This window comes from Marmota flaviventris, chromosome 15 (genome assembly GCF_047511675.1).
Source record: "Marmota flaviventris isolate mMarFla1 chromosome 15, mMarFla1.hap1, whole genome shotgun sequence".
In the NCBI taxonomy this organism is placed as follows: Eukaryota; Metazoa; Chordata; class Mammalia; order Rodentia; family Sciuridae; genus Marmota; species Marmota flaviventris.
This window is the reverse complement of record NC_092512.1, coordinates 33,907,425-33,927,448: the sequence shown is the minus strand read 5'-3', so window position 1 is coordinate 33,927,448 and position 20,024 is coordinate 33,907,425. Positions and strand designations below refer to the sequence as shown.

At 36.7% G+C, this 20,024-nt stretch overlaps 1 protein-coding gene across 2 annotated transcripts in view; it reads left to right on the top strand.

The window, feature by feature from the left end:
- Fzd6 (frizzled class receptor 6) overlaps window positions 1–19,671 on the top strand; it is a 46,530-nt gene extending 26,859 nt beyond the window's left edge. For both annotated transcript variants that reach the window (XM_027953021.2, XM_071602193.1), the window contains exons 3-7: window positions 5,570–5,766; window positions 13,145–14,159; window positions 15,592–15,740; window positions 16,725–17,153; window positions 18,146–19,671. In XM_027953021.2, the coding sequence (XP_027808822.1) occupies window positions 5,570–5,766; window positions 13,145–14,159; window positions 15,592–15,740; window positions 16,725–17,153; window positions 18,146–18,314 (1,959 nt within the window). In that variant the 3' untranslated portion in view covers window positions 18,315–19,671. The remainder of the gene's footprint in view (window positions 1–5,569; window positions 5,767–13,144; window positions 14,160–15,591; window positions 15,741–16,724; window positions 17,154–18,145) is intronic.
- The last annotated feature ends 353 nt before the right edge of the window (window positions 19,672–20,024 follow it).

Sequence of the window (20,024 nt, the reverse complement as noted above, 5' to 3'; positions counted from 1 at the left end):
AATTTTCCTCTTAGAACTGCTTTCAATGTGTCCCATAGATTCCGATATGTTGTGTCTGTGTTTTCATTTATCTCTAAGAATTTTTTAATTTCCTCCTTGATGTCTTCTATAACCCATTGATCATTCAGTAACCTATTGTTTATCCTCCAAGTGATGCATGATTTTTCCTTCCTTCTTTTATCGTTGATTTTCAGTTTCATTCCATTATGATCAGATAAGATGCATGGTATTATCTCTATTCCTTTATATTGTCTAAGAGTTTCCCTGTGACATAATATATGATCTATTTTTGAGAAGGATCCATGTGCTGCTGAGAAAAAAGTGTAACTGCTTGATGTTGGGTGGTATATTCTATATATGTCAATTAAGTCTAGGTTATTAATTGTGTTATTGAGTTCTATAGTTTCCTTATTCAACTTTTGTTTGGAAGATCTGTCCAGTGGCGAGAGAGGTGTGTTGAAGTCTCCCATGATTATTGTATGGTGGTCTATTAGACTCTTGAACTTGAGAAGAGTTTGTTTGATGAACATAGCTGCACCATTGTTTGGGGCATATATATTTATGATTGTTATGTCTTGTTGGTGTATGGTTCCCTTGAGCAGTATGTAGTGTCCCTCTTTATCCCTTTTGATTAACTTTGGCTTGAAATCTATTTTATTTGATGTGAGTATGGACACTCCTGCTTGTTTCCGAAGTCCATATGAGTGATATGATTTTTCCCAACCTTTCACCTTCAGTCTATGTATGTCTTTTCCTATCAAATGCGTCTCCTGTAGGCAGCATATTGTTGGGTCTTGTTTTGTGATCCATTCTACTAGCCTGTGTCTCTTAATTGGTGAGTTTAAGCCATTAACATTTAGGGTTATTAGTGAGATATGGGTTGTTCTTCCAGCCATATTTGTTTATTTATGTTACTAAACATGGTTTGTTTTCCTCTTTGATTATTTTCCCCCCCTTTACTGTACTACCTCCCACTGTTGGTTTTCATTGTTATTTTCCATTTCCTCTTCCTGTAATGTTTTGCCAAGGATGTTTTGAAGAGATGCTTTTCTAGCTGCAAATTCTTTTAACTTTTGTTTATCGTGGAAGGTTTTAATTTCATCTTCCATCCTGAAGTTTAATTTCACTGGATACACAATTCTTGGTTGGAACCTATTTTCTTTCAGTGTTTGAAATATGTTATTCCAGGATCTTCTAGCTTTCAGAGTCTGTGTTGAAAGATCAGCTGTTATCCTGATTGGCTTACCCCTAAATGTAATCTGCTTCCTTTCTCTTGTAGCTTTTAAAATACTCTCCTTATTCTGTATGTTGGGCATCTTCATTATAATGTGTCTAGGTGTGGATCTCTTATGATTTTGCACATTCGGCGTCCTGTAGGCTTCTAGGATTTGGGATTCTGTCTCATTCTTCAAGTCTGGGAAGTTTTCTCGTATTATTTCATTGAATAGATTGCTCATTCCTTTGGTTTGGAGCTCTATACCTTCCTGTATCCCAATGACTCTTAAATTTGGTCTCTTGATGTTATCCCATATTTCTTGGATGTTCTGCTCATGGTTTCTTAACAGTCTTGCTGAGCTGTCTATGTTCTTTTCAAGTTGAAATACTTTGTCTTCATTGTCTGATGTTCTATCTTCTAAGTGTTCTACTCTGCTGGTAGTATTCTCAATTGAGTTTTTAAGTTGGTTTATTGCTTCCTGCATTTCTAGGATTTCTGTTTGTTTGTTTTTTATAACCTCTATCTCCCTGTATAGTTGATCTTTTGCTTCTTGGATTTGTTTATGTAATTCATTGTCGAAGTGATCTTTCATTGTCTGATTTTGCTGTCTAATGTCTTCCTTGAGACTCCAGATCATCTGAAGCATGTATATCCTGAATTCTTTATCTGACATTCCATCTGCTGCAGCTATTACCTCTTCTAAAGTTGAGTTGACCTTCATTGCTTGTGGTCCTTTCTTTCCTTGTCTTTTCATACTGCTCGCGTTTCTTTCTGCTTGGTGAGACTGTTGTGTTATTGAAATTTTCCCCCTATATTGCTCTTGTATAGTTGAAAAGTCTCCCTTGCAGGGGCGGGCAGCGGCTGTGCTCCTCCTCCAATTGGGGTGATCTGTCTACCACGCTGATGGGCCGCTGGGCCTGTTCTGCCGGTCGGTCACAGGTCTGCCTACCTTGCAGGCGCAGGCGGCGGCTCTGCTCTGCCCCTCCTCCAATTGGTGTGACGTGTCTACCACGTCCGCGGACCCCTGGGCCTGTTCTGCCGGTCGGTCGCAGGTCTGCCTATCTTGCAGGCGCGGGCGGCGGCTCTGCTCTGCCCTTACTCCAATTGGGGTGACGTGTCTACCATGCCGGCGGGTCGCTGGGCCTGTTCTGGGCGCGGGCGGTGGCTCTGCTCTGCCCCTACTCCAATTGGGGTGACGTGACTACCACGTCAGCGGGCCGCTGGGCCTGTTCCGGGCGCGGGCGGCGGCTCTGCTCTGCTCCTACTCCAATTGGGGTGATGTGTCTACCATGCCGGCAGGCCGCTGGGCCTGTGCCGCCAGTCGGTCGCAGGTCTGCCTACCTTGCGGGCACAGGCGGCAGCTCTGCTCTGCCCCTACTCCAATTGGGGTGACGTGTCTGCCACGCTGGCAGGCCGCTGGGCCTGTTCCGCCAGTCGCTCGCAGGTCTGCCTACCTTGCGGGCGCGGGTGGCGGCTCTGCTCTGCCCCTACTCCAATTGGGGTGACGTGACTACCACACCGGCGGGTCGCTGGGCCTGTTCCGGGCGTGGGCAGCGGCTCTGCTCGGCCCCTACTCCAATTGGGGTGACGTGACTACCACACCGGCGGGTCGCTGGGCCTGTTCCGGGTGCGGGCGGCGGCTCTGCTCTGCCCCTCTGGCTTGATGACAAAGCGAGAGAGACTCGGGTGTTTGTGACTCACTTTCTTTACCAGGAGACCAACTGTTTCTGTCACCGCTGGTATCGATGAAGTTATCTCCTCCGCCGCTTTCTGATGACATCAGATCTCTGCCATGTTGGTATCCCATACAAATGGCAGCATTTCGTTCCCTTTGCCGGGTGGGTCCTGACCGGCCCTCACAAGCCCCGTCTCAATCCTGTTGCCACTGCCTATGAAGGCTCGGTTGGTATTTACCTCCACAGAATTCAGCAGGACCCGGTCTGAGAAGCAGTTTCCGCGGGTTCTTTAGCCCTGGGCCAGAGCAGTTCCAGGGACTTCCCAATTTTCTAAGACAATTTTTAACTAAATCAGTAGTCAGTATATCATTAAGTATATCAAATATTGTGCGTGGCTGAGTTAAGTAGTATGCTTGCATTACATTTATTTCTTTAATACCTCCTCCCCCTAAGTTAATGCAGTAATTGTATTTATCCCTCTTTGCTTTGCTTTATGTACCTACTGCTGACATTTTCCAGATGTCTTAACAGAATTGTCAATCATCTAGAGACAATTTTTTCAGCGGCTCTAAATATCATATAATCTCTCAATTCCAGTACCCATTTCCAACCCCTGGAGATCTTTTTCCTTCAGCCATCTGTCCTCCTATCAAATATGCTCTGATTGTTTTCTGGACTACATTCATAGCTGTCCTACTGAGAATTCCTCTTGCCATTCTTTAGAACTAGATAAAGTAATTCCTGAGTCTCATATTATTTTCCTTCTTGGTTTATTCATATATCTCTTCAGTGTGTTTCAAGAATACTACATTCTCTGGTTGCTTTCTAAAAAAGGGGTACTTGAAAATAAAATTTTTAAAAATTTTTTACAGAGTCAAAAATATCACTATTTTAACCTCCCCAAAATGTTTGGCTGGGTATAGGTTGAAAGTTACTCTTCTTCAAAATTTTAGAGTTATTTCTTTATTGCCTTTTAGCTGTAATATTATCAAATATTCAAAACTTATTTCATCCCTATGTCCTTTTTATTCCCCCTGGAAATAGTTATATTCTTCTCCTTATTTTGACGCTCTGAAATTTTTTATTGACATGCCTTGTCACTGCATTCACTCATTGTTCTGGAAAACATTCATTTATTCAATAAATATTTATGTAGCAGACACTGTTATAGGCTCTAGAGATTTATCAGTGAGCAGAGGGCTAGGGAAATAAGTAGGTAGAGTGCTTGCCTAACATGCATCAAGCCCTGTGTTTACTTCCTAGCATCACAAACAAACAAAAATAGTGAACAGAATAGACCAAATCCCTTCCCTCATAGAATTTACATTCCCAGTGGAAAAGACAGAAATTAAGACATAAACTATGTAATACAATGTTAGATGTTGGTAAGGGATTTAAAAAAGTATAAACCAGAGCAATGGGATAGAGAATGACTAGATAATTTTTAGGTAGGTTGGGTAGAAAATGCCTCTCTATAAGATGACAGTTGAGCAGACTCAAATGGGGACAAAAATCATGTGACTATCTGGTGGAAGAATTGAAGGGCACAGCAAATGCAAAAATTCCGAGGGAGAAATATACATGAAATGAGAATCAAAAGTCTTATTTGGTGACAGTGAAGTGAATAAGAGAAAGAATGGATAAAAAATGAAATTTGAGACATAGTCAGAGTTAGGAACCTTATAGGACTTGGTAAAGACTTTGGAATGTATATTGTCAAAATATTTGAATAAGGACAAACTTGAATTTTCAAGAATCACACTGGGGAATATGGATTGATACGAAAATCGACTGTAAGATTAGCAGGAGTGGGAAGTAGTAAGACTTGTTAGGAGGGTTTTCAGTAGTCTAGGTGAAAGATACAGTGGCTTAGACTGGGTGGAAATAGTGAGAAATAGATTGAGAATATATTTTCAAGAGAGAGCCAGCAGGGTTTGCTCATGGATTAGATATAGGATGAAAGAAGAGAGATGTAAAGAATGAATCAAGATTCTTGGTCTGAGCATTTACTGAGGTGGGGTAGACTAAGAGTGATTGTGGCTTAAGCCTGCAATGGGTTGCATTGTTTCTTAGATATATTGGGTTTGAGATGCCTGTTCTGCAGTTGTTCAGAAAGCAGATGTTCACTCAAGTCTAGACTTCACAGGAGAGAATGGGGCCAGCAAGTTTCCCCTGAGGAGTGAGTATAGCTTGAGAGCATTTCAGCATTTATAGCTGAAGCATTTCAATATTTAGAATCAGAAAGGGAAGAGGATCAGACAAAGAAACAGCAAGTTATTAAAATAGTCAGAAATTCAAATCAGTTAATATCCTAGAAGACAAATGAACAAAGTGCCTCAGAAATAGAATACAATCCACTATGTCAATTGTTGAGTAGAATTTAGCTTTGGACTTGACAATGTGGAGTTTATTGGTGACTTCGACAAGCAGTTTCAATGGAATAATCCATGTCTTCTTAAAAAATGTATAATTGAATAAAATAATAGCATCCATTTTGTATGAAGGGATCCTACATCTAACAGACTAAACATACTGATGTTCTCAAAATTTAATTGTATTGAGAGGGAGATTTAAAAATTCTTTTGGAGTGTAAGTAGAAAGTATATGCTTTAAACAGTAAATGAACTATTCGTGATGGAAATGTTTTCTAATCTTATTTTTCTATTTTTCTTTTTAGCATTTTCTTCCTCTTGCAAATTTGGAATGTTCACCAAATGTTGAAACTTTCCTTTGCAAAGCTTTTGTACCAACCTGCACAGACCAAATTCATGTGGTTCCGCCTTGTCGAAAATTTTGTGAGAAAGTATATTCTGATTGTAAAAAATTAATTGATACTTTTGGAATCAGATGGCCTGAGGAACTTGAATGTGACAGGTAAATTATGTTCTTCACTAACAGCTAATGTTACTTTAATGTTACTAACTCTGCACAGTGTTAATAAAAGGCTTTCATTATTTAATTCAACAAATGTTTATTGCACTCTTAATATTCACTAGGCACAATGGTGGTAAACATTGCATACATGTGGTTAGCAATAAACAGACTTGGTTCCTGCTTGCAGGAGACCTAGAGTAAGGTGGAATGGACAGAAAATAATCAAATAATTATGCCAATAAGTGAAAAATTAAGTCTGTGATAATAGAACAAAGAAGATGTGCATAGTTTTTTGAGAATGTATAGTGGTGCCTTTCTCCTAAACTAGGGGATAGGAAAGGAGATGACAGTTAAGATGAAGGTTAGACTGAGGTAATTGGACAATGAGAGGAGTGAAGAGCATTTGGACATTAGGAAGCTTGTTTAGAGACCTTGTGACAGGAGGGAACTTGGCATATTTGGGAATTATAAAATCAGATTGGCTGCAGTGATGAGAATAAGAAAGACTGGTACAAAATAAGGAAGGAGAGAGAAGCAGCAGTCAGACCACTCAGGGCCCATCTTCCATGTTTTAATGCTGAAAGAAACGAGAAGGTCTCCATGTATTTTAAGTTAGCAATGGGTGATAGGTGCCTGTTAGCTTCTGTGTAAAGCAGGGCACTTGTGTCATAGTCCCATGAGGATTGCTGGCAGCTCTCCATGGCAGCTCATCTCCAGGAATCCATGCTGCTCCATTCTGCAGTGCTAACAGTCATTCAGATGGGTGAGAGAGAAGATAGAAACACGCCTTTTCTTAACTGCCTCTGCCTGGAATTATTGTACATTTTTCATTTGCCTTACTTCTGGCTAGACTTCAGTCATTTGATTGAACTAACAGGGAAGCTGGGAAATGTGTGTCCAGAAGAGAAAAAGGCATTCAAGGCAGAGGAAGTGTCAGGTGTTGCCAGTCCAAAAAAAAAAAAAAAACAAATCTTTTCACTAGATTAACTGTGGCAAGGGAAGTTTGCAGTGTATGAAAGGGTGAGTGAAAAGTGAAGCAGAACACATGGATATTCTTAGGAAATTTGGCTATAAAGCAGAGGAAGAGAGTGTGGTAGCCAGAAGAGAATGGTCATGGAGGTTTTATTTTAATGGGAAAGAACTGACGACTGTAAGAACTGCTGGGAACAAGGAAAAGCCAACTATATTGAAGTAGAAGAGATTGTGTATAGAAGTTTTCTGGGAAGGAGGTAGGATCCCAAGCACGGATACATTGTTGGTCGTGGATAGGTGTAGCTGCCATTGTAACTGCAAGAGGAAAAGATGGCTACAGATGTAGATGGAGTTGTATGTTTAGTAAGGATTGTTGCAAGAATCCTACCTGCTGGTTTCTATTTCCATTGTGAAGTAATAAGAGTCAGGGTCCTCTGTGGAGGATCTGGGGAGAAAGGATATTAGTTTGAGATAAGCATAGAGAACAGCAGAGGGAGTAGATGGGAGAAGGTTTGTAACACTGCAAGTAAGTCAGGTGAATTTGTAGTGGATCTCATCTGGCCTGTTGAGACCTTCTCCAGCAGCATAGGTTGCTTGGGGCTAAGTACAGTAAAGTAGATAACTGGATTTATCTGTAGTTGGGGTTTTGTCAGATGGGTTCAGTGCAAAGACAAAGGAACAGTAAGAAAATGAAGGATAATTAGAAGGGTGTTACTGAAATGATGGTCCAGGAAAATCTGAATAGATAAGGAATGAACTGAAGAATTGAAAGAAGACCTGTATGAAGATAGGTTTGAGGAGAGTGAGTGAGGGTTTTTTTGTTTGTTTGTTTGTTTTTGTTTTTTTAAGGGCATAGTGGACATTTTTTAATATAAATGAGCTGCAAAGATAGGAGCTTGTAGACCAAGGGCAGTATACTTCAGTTGACTTTTGGAGATAGGGTACATCTGTAGGCTATGGAGGATTCCTTGTGACTGCAGGTATCCAGAGATTATGGATAGACATTGAAGATGAAGAAGTTGGGGAGCTAAGAAGCCAGAGTGTCGGGGGGTTTCCCACGTGGATGGTCAAACTAAAAAATGGTGACAGCAAAAGAAGAGGTGAAGAAACCAGTGAGTCATTCAGCACCCTTAAATTCAAAAATTTCTGTTGTCATGGATCTTACTACTTGTGGAGGAAACTGAAAGATGAAATGATTTATATTTATATTTGAAAATGATAAGGCCATTGGAGAAAACACTTTCTTTTTATGGAATCGCCTACTCAATTTCAAAACAGGAGAGTTGTTATAACTTACAGAAATTTACACTGGTGCCTATGCTGTTATTACCAACTCTTTGGGAGTTTGGATCTTTGTAGTTTGATTTTGTTAAGAAACTGACATTTTTTTTCTTATAATTAAACCAAACCAAATTTATCTCACATGAGAATACTTAGGATTGAGAAGTATAATCCCCGTTTTGAAAAATTGTATAAGTCCTTTGTTAAACTATATCCTACTTGTAGAAAGCAAACCCATAAACAACATCTTCTATAAAATGTTAATTGGGTCCACACATAAAAATAATTCTGGCGTGTTCTACAGTAGAGAAATTTTATTTTCTTCATTTCTGTAAATAAAACTTTAAAGCTTTTGTGGCATCTAACTTTGAAGACATGAAGAAAGAGGAAGATTTCTGATTAAACCCCTAATTTTAGGGGCTGGGGTTGTGGCTCAGTGGTAGAGTGCTCACCTAGTGTGTGTGAGGCACTGGGTTCGATTCTCAGCACCATATATAAATAAATTAATTAAATAAAGGTCCATTGACAACTAAAAAAGTATTAAAAAAAAAAAAAAAAACCCTAATTCTAGCCTGCTCAAATAATTCTAGCATAATGAAGGGTTTACCATAGTCAGCTTTGTGGCAAAAACATAGTGACAGCTTCTACTCTTTAAGAAATAGCAGAACTCTGTGATCATAGCACTCATTAGGCTCTGGGTACCAGAGATACTTTTGAAAAGTATAAAAAGGTACATTAATTCTCTGAGACCTGCAGGTTCCTCAGCTTATCAGAGCACAGGCACACATTTGTATGTGAGGAGTCTCTTGGCTAATGAGGCTTTCTTTTCACCTTAGCCCCGCCATCCTTAGATAGCTTGCCAGTAGATTGATACCTCTCTCATTGTGACCTGTCGTGTGTCTTCCTTTTCCTCTTCTCACTCTTCACACAGCAATGCATATTCACCATACCACCCGAGAGTCTTGGGATCTTACTGTTGTCTATTACACTGTTTTTCTTTCCCTCTTTTTCCTGTCCTTATTATAATAGTCCAACTTTTCCCCCAGAATGTATAATGCCTTGCCTTCATGAAAACACTTTACTGGTATGATTTATCACTCCTCACCCACTGTACTATGCCAGATTCTTAAATTAATAAGTGCATTTCAATTGAAAATGATGCTAAAGCACTTGTTAACAGGCAGTCTTATAATGTGAAATAGTCTATTGTGTTATGGTCAAAGTACTTTTCATTACTTATGCCTTCAGATTGGTGTTAGTATAATATTTTGGCAAAGTGAATTGTCTTTATTGGATGTAAAAATCTCAGGAATAGGCTGGGTGCAGTGGTACATGCCTGTAATCCCAGCTGCTCAGGAGGCTGAGGCAGGAGGATTGTGAGTTCAAAGCCAGCCTCAGCAAAAGTGAGGTGCTAAGCAACTGAGACCCTGTCTCTAAATAAAAATACAAAATAGGGCTGGGGATATGGCTCATTGGTCAAGTACCCCCAAGTTCAATCCCTAGTACCAAAAAATGAAAAGAAGTAAATCTCAGGAATATATGTTTTTCTCTTAAAAGAAATATTCAGTCTGGGCATTTCTGTGATAGTGAATAAACATAATAAACACTGTTTGGCTTGCTCATTTGCAATAAGAGTCCATATTACAAAAATAGGATTTTTAGCACAATTCACTCATGAATGAATCTTATCAATTCACTGACCTTTGCACATTAGTCTTTATTTATTACTTTTGTTTCCTATTCTCCAGATATTAGGGATTTGGAATTTTAAATATTCTGTTGATATAGTGAGATCTCATGTATAAATGGGGGAAGGAAGCTGACTAGCTTTTTGGTAATTTATTTCTAGACTGAGGTAACTATAGAACTTTTGTGGAACTCACACACTTTGGTAGATGCATGATCATTTTCCAAAACACTTGAATAATGTATGGTAAAGTTGCAGGTGCAATTTTTACACTCAAGGAAATCTTCTATGGAAACTCTTGTACAAACATGGAGTCATCAGCCAAAATATCAATTATATAATCATTTCTCTTTGTAAAATAAAAAAGTCTAAAAATGCATTACAGAAGAATGATTACCAGTTTGTGATATACTTACACACTAGAATACTACCATACAGTTGATAAAATGAATGTAGCTGACCTCAATCTGTCAACATGCGTAAGTCTAAAAAATGTAATGTTGAGTTTTAAAAGGGGAATTGCAATGTGATATTCAGCATGTCATTTATGTGAAGTTCAAAACCTATGAAACAATACTGTATGAAGTTATTATTTGCAAAAAGTATAGTATTTTAAAAAGCTTGAGAAAAATACAAATCAAATTTCTAATAATGAATATTTCTGAGAAGGAGGAGAAGGAAATAAGACCTATGTAGTGCTTTATTTTAAAGGATAGCATAACTTACATTATTCTACAGTTTAATAAAGCTGGTAGATACATGAATGTTCATTTTATGGACATTACACCCATACATACACATAAACATACACATGCACACACACACACATATTTGACATTATATCCTGGGATGCTCTACTAAAGAGCTACAATGCCAGCCCTTTTTATTTTTGCTTTTGAGACAGGGTCTCACTAGGCTTCTGAGACTTGCCTCAAACTTGAGATCCTCCTGCCTCAGCCTCCTGAGTGAGTCACTGGGATTATAAGTGTGTATCACCATGCTTGGCTTATGAGCATATATTTTTTTATTCTCCATTTTTATCTAAGGTGTATTTAAATGCTTTCTCATTGAAAACTTCCACTACTTTTAACTACATACAAAATAATACTGGTGTGTACAAACTTGACCCAGTGATAAAGTTCTATACAAGACAGAAATATCCCTATGTATCACTCAGGTCTGTCCATAAACAAGGGAGGCAGACAGCCAAACCTAAATAAAACAGTGATATGAGGTAAGCTGGTCCTCAACTTAATTCTTATTGGTGTTCTTGCCCTTGTTTAAGAAGTTGAACTCTGCCCTGTCAATCCAGGGAAGAATTTCATTTCATTCATTTTAGTTATCCTCACCTTAGTCACATGATTAATCTGCTTTGCTTGCTAGCATTAGGAAACAGAAGTGGGGCTGGAGATATAGCTCAGTGGTAGAGATCTTGTCTAGCCCTGGATTGCACCCCATCAAAACACACCCCCCCACACACACACACACACGAGTTTCCCCAGGACATTCATATGTTATAAGTAGGCAAGCCATAACTTTTTTGTCTGAAAACTACTAGTTGAGATCAATTATTTTTTAAATATTTAATCTTAAAATCAGAATTTTTTTATTTTTTTAAATTTTTTATTCTAAAATATATAACAGCAGAATGCATTACAATTCATATTACATATATAGAGCACATTTTTTCACCTCTCTACTTGTATACAAAGTATATTCACATCATTCATATCTTTTTCATACATGTCTTTGGGTAGTGATGTCCATCTCATTCTTTTTTTACCCCTTGCCCTCTCCCTCCTCCTCCTTCCCTTTTGCCCTATCTGCAGTTTGTCTAGTTTTCTCATGCTCCCCCTCCCCACCCCACTATGAGTCAGCCTCCTTATATCAGAGAAAACATTCAGCATTTGGTTTTTTGGGATTGACTTACTTCACTTAGCATTATCTTCTCCAACACCATCCATTTACCTGCAAATGCCATGATTTTATTCTCTTTTCATTGCTGAGTGATATTCCATTGTGTATATATTCTACATTTTCTTTATCCATTTATCTACTGAAGGGCATCTAGGTTGGTTCCACAGTTTAGCTATTATGGTTTGTGCTGCTATAAACATCGATGTGGCTGTGTCCCTGTAGTATGCTGTTTTTAAGTCTTTGGGGTATAAACCAAGGAATGGGATAGCTGAGTCAAAGGGTGGTTATATTCCCAGTTTTCCAAGAAATCTCCTTACTGCTTTCCATATTGGCTGCACCAATTTGCAGTCCCACCAGCAGCGTATGAGTGTACCTTTTTCCCCACAACATCACCAACACTTACTATTGTTTGTCTTCATAATAGCTGTCATTCTGACTGGAATGAGATGAAATCTTAGAGTAGTTCTGATTTGCATTTCTCTAATCTCTAGAGATGTTGAACATTTTTTCATATAGTTGTTGAACATTTTTTCATATAGTTGTTGATTGATTGTATATCATCATCTGAGAAGTGTCTATTCAGTTCCATGGCCCATTTATTGATTGAGTTATTTGGTTTTTTTAGAGTTTAGCTTTTTGAGTTCTTTATATACCCTAGAGATTAGTGCTCTATCTGGATGTGCAAGTGGTAAAAATTTGCTCCCAAGCTGTAGGCTCTCTGTTCACCTCACTGATTGTTTCTTTTGATGAGAAGCTTTTGAGAATGATTCCATCCCATTTTTTGATTCTTGGTTTGAATTCTTGCACTATAGGAGTCTTATTTATTAAGGAAGTTGGGGCCTAATTCCACATGATGAAGACTGGGGCCTACTTTTTCTTCTATTAGATGGAGAGTCTCTGGTTTAATTCCTAGGTCCTTGATCCACTTTGAGTTGAGTTTTGTGCATGGTGAGAGATAGGGGTTTAATTTCATCTTGTTGCATATGGATTTCCAGTTTTCCCAGCACCATTTGTTGAATAGGCTATCTTTTCTCCAATGTATGTTTTTGGCGCCTTTGTCTAATATAAGATAACTGTAATTATGTGGGTTAGTCTCTGTGTCCTCTATTCTGTACCTTTGGTCTACTAGTCTATTTTGGTGCCAATACCATGCTGTTTTTGTTATTATTGCTCTGTAGTATAGTTTAAGGTCTGGTATAGTGATGCTACCTGTTTCACTTTTTATGCTAAGGATTGAAAAGCAGAATTTATTTTAAAATTATTTGACTAATTGTTTTTCCAGTTAGTAGACTTTCATGTTTAACCTGCTTTGTATTTAATATATATTCATATGTTGAGGCCTCATGAACAACCACAAATTCTTAATCAATTTCAAAACTTTCTACTCAACCTGTAATCTATTTAGGTTTCTCATCAATTATGAATGCATAAGGTAATAATTTATAGTTGGGAAACACAGATTCAATAGCAAATCAGTACAAATATTGACTTCATATATTTAATTTTTTATTATCTTTACAGATTGAAATACTGTGATGAGACTGTTCCTATAACCCTTGATCCACACACAGAGTTTCTTGGTCCTCAGAAAACAGAAGACATCCCAAGAGACATTGGAATTTGGTGTCCAAGGCATCTTAAGACTTCTGTGGGGCAAGGCTATAAGTTTCTGGGAATTGATCAGTGTGCACCTCCATGTCCCAACATGTATTTTAAAAATGATGAGCTAGAGTTTGCAAAAAGTTTTATTGGGATAGTTTCAATATTTTGTCTTTGTGCAACTCTGTTTACATTTCTTACTTTTTTAATTGATGTTAAAAGATTCAGATACCCAGAGAGACCAATTATATATTACTCTGTGTGTTACAGCATTGTATCTCTTATGTACTTTGTTGGTTTTTTGCTAGGCAATAGCACAGCATGCAATAAGGCAGACGAGAAGCTAGAAGTCGGTGACACTGTTGTTCTAGGCTCTCAAAATAAGGCTTGTACCATTTTATTTATGTTTTTGTATTTTTTCACAATGGCTGGCACTGTGTGGTGGGTGATTCTGACCATTACTTGGTTCTTAGCTGCAGGAAGAAAATGGAGTTGTGAAGCCATTGAACAGAAAGCAGTGTGGTTTCATGCTGTTGCATGGGGCATCCCAGGTTTTCTGACTGTTTTGCTTCTTGCCATGAACAAAGTTGAAGGAGATAACATTAGTGGAGTTTGCTTTGTTGGCCTTTATGACCTGGATGCCTCTCGCTACTTTGTACTTTCACCGTTGTGCCTTTGTGTGTTTGTTGGGCTGTCTCTTCTTTTAGCTGGCATTATTTCCTTAAACCATGTGCGACAAGTTATACAGCATGATGGGCGGAACCAAGAGAAACTAAAGAAATTTATGATTCGAATTGGAGTCTTCAGTGGCCTGTATCTTGTGCCCTTAGTGACACTTCTGGGATGTTATGTCTATGAGCAAGTGAACAGGGTTACCTGGGAGATAACTTGGGTCTCTGACCATTGTCGTCAGTACCACATCCCATGTCCTTATCAGGTAAGAGCTATCACTTGGATTGTGTTATATTTATTTTTAATGTACAAAATGTTCCTGGAAATGATCTTGCTTTAGTCATGGACTGAAAATTAGATTTCAGATGACAAAATCCAACAGACATAGGGAATGACACCCAGCTAAAACTAGGGTAAGTGTCCCAAGAGTTCTTTCTTGAGTTGTAGCTTCATTTGTGACAGTAAAAATACTTCCTTTAATTATTCTTTTAAAAATTAAATTGGCAGATTAACAGTAGTGAAGAACAGAATCAGAAGTGCAGGCCTATAGGCCTCATCAGAGGGAGAAAAGGAGAAGTAACTTCTGTTGAATTATTTTTACTTCTTCAGTAGTAGGGGAACTCCTATTTGAGGGTATTTAATTTGATCATTTTATCTTATAACTTTTGCATAGCACATGCTTATTAAACAGTTTGATTTTTGCTTAATTCATTCTGTCATTTCTTAACTGAAAAAAAATACAATTGAAACAAAATCTGTTTCACATGTTTCTAATGCTTATGATTAGTTTAAGGGTGATGTTTTTGAGATTGAAACAAATTTCTGAATGTATAAAATTTCTTAAAGCATTTTGAGTATTTTTAATATTAATTTTATTTTAAAATAGATTTTATACATTATTCTTGAATATTGATGTATGGCAATAACTATTGTATCAAATTAAAAATTATCTTACACATATAAAGATAATCACTTTAATATTATTTGCAAATGCCAGTAGGTTGGAAGTACTAAATTTCTTTGAATAATTTATGGTTCATCCACATAATGTAACATCTTTAAAAGGAAAAAAAAAAACCTCTATGTTGCTTGTAGAATGGTCTCTGAGAAATATTAGCAAGTGCAAAAAAAGCAAGATATACAGAAGAATGTATAATATTTTTATTCTTGTACAATATTTTAAAATAGAATTTGAAGGTTTATGCTTGAAACAAAAGTATAATTTTAATTTTTGTGAAATATCTTCATTTTCACATTTCACTAATATTTACTGTAGCCAACCAAGTTTTTATAACATAAACATAAATGTGTAAAAGACTAAATATAAATTGTTATAATAACTTATATTTTATAGTCATGGTAAATTATGGTGAAGGAAGGTGAATAAATATTTAGAGGTAATTGTAAGAGAACTGCTGTATCTGTAGGGCCAAAAAATTAGGACAGGATTTAGAAGATCATTCCTAAATGATCATTTCAGTATTTTTTCCTTCTAAGATATAGAGATATGTAGATATAGGTACAGATATATAAAGGTTCTTCATTCAGAACTTAGGTAAAAATGTGCTGCACTTTGTTCATTATAGTATGTTATTTCAAACCTTCTATAATAAAACACACTAAAGATTTATATTTAAGTTTTACATTGACAATATAGACTTTTTTCTGAATTTTAAACATATCAATTTTTTTTGTAGGCAAAAGCAGAAGCTCGACCAGAATTGGCCCTATTCATGATAAAATATCTGATGACATTAATTGTCGGTATCTCTGCTGTCTTCTGGGTTGGAAGCAAAAAAACATGCACAGAGTGGGCTGGGTTTTTTAAACGAAATCGCAAGAGAGAGTAAGAACCTATTGAATCATCTGCCATTGTTTTAGAATAAATATATCAAAATATCAAGATCTTTTACCTAAAATGGTAAAAGTTCAACTTCCAGAACATCCTATGATATATGTTTATCTATAATTCCTTTTAGTTCCTTATGAACATTATATATAATATACTGTAGGGTTATTTTAATTGTTCCCCATTTATTTGATTAATGAACTCTTTGTGATACAAATCTCAGAACCATAAATCTTTGCATGAACAAGTTTTCAAAATCTGAAAAATTGCATTAAACTGGGCTGTGTGTGTGTGTGTGTGTGTGTGCACGCGCGCACCCAGAAGTGCTTTACCACTGAACTACATCCACAGCCCTTTTTATTTTTTTTTTGAGACAGGGTCTCACAAAGTTGGTGAGGCTAGCCTCAGACTTATGATCCTCCTGCCTCAGCCTCCTGGGTCACCAGGATTATAGGCATGTACCACCATGCCCAGCCTAACTGGGCTTTATTTTTTGTGTGTGCTATTATTATATGATTATCCCATATTTATACACCCACACTATAACTTCACTGTTAACCTGTCGACTTTAATGTTAGAAAGAAAACAAATTTAAACAAAGACCATTAATTATATTCATGTCTTTTTTCTTATGGTTTATTTTCTTATTTGATGTATTTAAAAATACAAATTCAGTGAGTTCCTTATTTTATGTTGGTTTGAATTTCCTTGCCCTCATTCTTTGATTTTTGTCTGTTTGATTTCTTGCCAGTTTTCTGTTTCTGCTGATAAAAGCATGTAAGTGTGCATAAAGTTTCACTCCATAAAAATCTACTATTTCATGGTATTTATACTGCAAGATTTTATAAATAACATAAATCATATAGAATTTCTAATTTAAACAGTGAGAATTTTGGGCAAAAGATTTATGATTTCCTTTATGACTTCTACAATAACACTTGAAATCTATTGAGTAAATTCTCTCCTTGAATTTTCCTACAGTCCGATCAGTGAAAGTCGAAGAGTGCTACAGGAGTCATGTGAATTTTTTTTAAAGCATAATTCTAAAGTGAAACACAAAAAGAAGCATTACAAACCACGTTCACACAAGCTGAAAGTCATTTCCAAATCCATGGGGACCAGCACAGGAGCTACAACAAATCATGGCACTTCTGCAGTAGCAATCACTGACCATGATTACTTAGGACAAGAAACTTTGACAGAAGTCCAAACCTCTCCAGAAACATCAGTGAGAGAGGGGAGAGCAGACAGAGCAAGCACCCCCAAATTAAGAGAGCAGGACGGTGGTGAGCCTGCCTCCCCAGCAGCCTCTACCTGCAAACTCTCTGGGGAGCAAGCCAACAGGAAAGGCCGGGCAGGCAGCATGAAGGATAAGAGCAGTGTGTCTGAGGGTTCTCGGAGTGCAGGAAGGTAAGATTTAATTTTGTTATCTATAGTCATCACAGTTTTAATAACCTCATTATCCATTTTTTATTAAAGCATAACCTATCTGGCAAGTTAGCATTTTATGATATGACATGTCTACTCTTTAATACAGGGATTTTGGGTTCGGGCTATAAATGTGCTATTTATTAGTTTGATTCTTCACTTAAAGAAGAGTTATATATATATTTTCAAGAAGGAAAATAAAGTTCATTTCCTGTGGCAGTTGTTAAGCATTGCTATATATTTAGGTAAACATTTACCATTCCTCTGAAACATAGACTAAATTTTCATTAATACTACATTATAATTATGTCTGAAAGGTGTCATGATTAAAGATGATTACAAAATCTTTGTTTTCTGGACGGAAGAAGGATATTGACATTTTTAATGAATTTTCCCAAATGATTATAAGAGATCCAAACACAGGTCAACACTAAGTTAGCCAGAATGCTGACAGCTAACTAATTTTAAGGTCTCAAGATTATCTTGCCCTGCGCCCTCAAACTGGGCCAAATGCACCTTCTCTGTGTTTTCATGATAGCTTTTGTATACCTGAACTATAGTTGGATATATACTTTTATCCTCCACTATATTTGAAAATCCTCAAAGGCAGAACTAAAATCTCACTCATCTTTTTGTTCCCAGCCTCTTTCATGGAGTCTTGTTCTTGGTAGGAAATCCACCATGCCAAACCATGGGCAGTAATCTGGCCTCATTATCTCCCTATGAAACACGAATGCTCCATCTATGCATGGGTAGCTTGATGAAGTTTCTAAGGTTATCAGAAACTATTTTTTTAAATTATTTGTATTTTGAAGTGTTAGAGTATACTAAGAGTTTTAATAGCTTATTCTCTGATTAAGATCTACATTAGTTTGGGGTAAAACTCATGAAAAATGAATACCAGTAATAAGGACACCTGACATCATATTTGTGCTTATATATGTATGTATGTCCACTCCTTTTCTTCTAAATAGGGTAAGTCCAAGGAGTGATATTACTGAAACTGCCCCAGTGCAGAGCAACAATTCACAGGCGCCCAGTTCTTCAGAGCCAAGCAGCCTTAAAGCTTCCACATCTCTGCTTGTTCACTCAGCTTCCGAAGATAGAAAAGAGCAGAGTGCTGGCGGTCATTCAGATACTTGAAAACATTTATCTTATTACTTTGAAGCAAATACCTGTTACACTGGAGGTGACCAATGCACTGTCTTAAGAGAATCACTGCTGGGCTGGGAGTGTAGCTTAGTGGTAGAGGACTTGACTGGCATTTATGAGGCCCTGGGTTCAATCTCCAGCCTTGGGGGTGGGGGAAGGAATCACTGTTACATTCTTCTTTTGCACTTAAAGCTTCATTGTCTACTGTTCTACTGGGAAGGGGGGGAAAACAGATTTCAAGAATAATACAATTCATTTCCACAAAGATTAGTGACAGCAATATGCCTGAAAACCAAATTGTGCAGGTTAGTAATATTTTTTAAATTGTGTGGGAGGAGCAATTAGAGGAATCTTCCTTTTCTATTTATGAAGATTCTACTTTTAGAAAGTATTTTTAAGACTTTTTATGCTATTTCACTTTTTTTAATGGAAAAATCAAGATTTTTCTTTGCTTAAATATTTAAAACTTACCCTTGTATGTACATACGTACATATACATACATATACTATATATATATATATATTTTTTTTTTTTTTAAATAGGCTTACATATATTTGAACTTTTTGGAAATCCTGGAAAATCAATTTAAATATTTTATTACATTATTCTGATGTTTTTGAACTACTTTGGTAGCTTTTACACTGAATTTCTAAGAAAATTGAAAAACGTTATAAGATAAAAATAGTTAAAAAAAAAAAAAGTTGACATACCAAAACATTTTATAATAGGCATTCAACTTTTAAAATCCACTTATTCTACATTGTCATCTTACATGTGTGAATTTTATTGTCTCATTATTTTAGAAACTTCACATATCTATCATGCAACTGAAATAAGGTGCTTACTATAAGAGTGTATGATGTTGATTGTGTTATGCTGCTCCCTGATCCTTTGCATTTTTTAAATAAAATGTCCTAAAGGATTAGTAAATGAAATTTTAGTCTTTTTTAAATTAAGCCAAGTGCAATTAATTCATTTTTTAAATGTTTATGACCACCCAACATTGCATTATGATCATTTAGATTTGCTTATGCTTTTCCTTTAACTTCTTTTTTTTTCCTACAAAAACTGTGTGCTGTAGTGTCTTTCTCAGATGTTATGTAGAATTCATTTCTGCAGCTAAGTAACTAAATATTCAAAATGTGTTAATATTTTTGGTGCCAATCAAATGGGGAAAAAAAAGTCCTGATAAAATGATTTATACAACCTACTTTAAAATATTAAAGAATTTTTAAAATTTTGTTTCTCGTTAAGCATTATTTCTTAAAGTTTTTTGATGTTTTTGATCTATTTAGCATACTATTAAAGCATATAAAACAATTATCATGTACTGTATGGAACATGTTGTAAATATTAACTTTTCCACATTTGTAAACAGATAACATTGTATACAAGAACTTTGTTTTATGTGATCTTTTCATTAATAAAATCTTCTTTGTATAAGAGATTGTTGAGAATTCTGTGATTAGGTGTTATAATCTTGGCCCAGGAAGTAGTATATTTTTCACATTAGTGACACCATGACTAATAGGCCAAAAGCTTCTTTTTAACTGAAGAAAGTCAACAGGACTCTTATTTTTCATCACAATTTCTTCCCCTAAGAGTTAATTACAGGGAGAGCTGAGGCGATGGGCAGGTGAAGCAACGGAAATTCAGGACCCTATGTCACCCCGTCCTCGTGGGCAATGGATTCAGGGTCA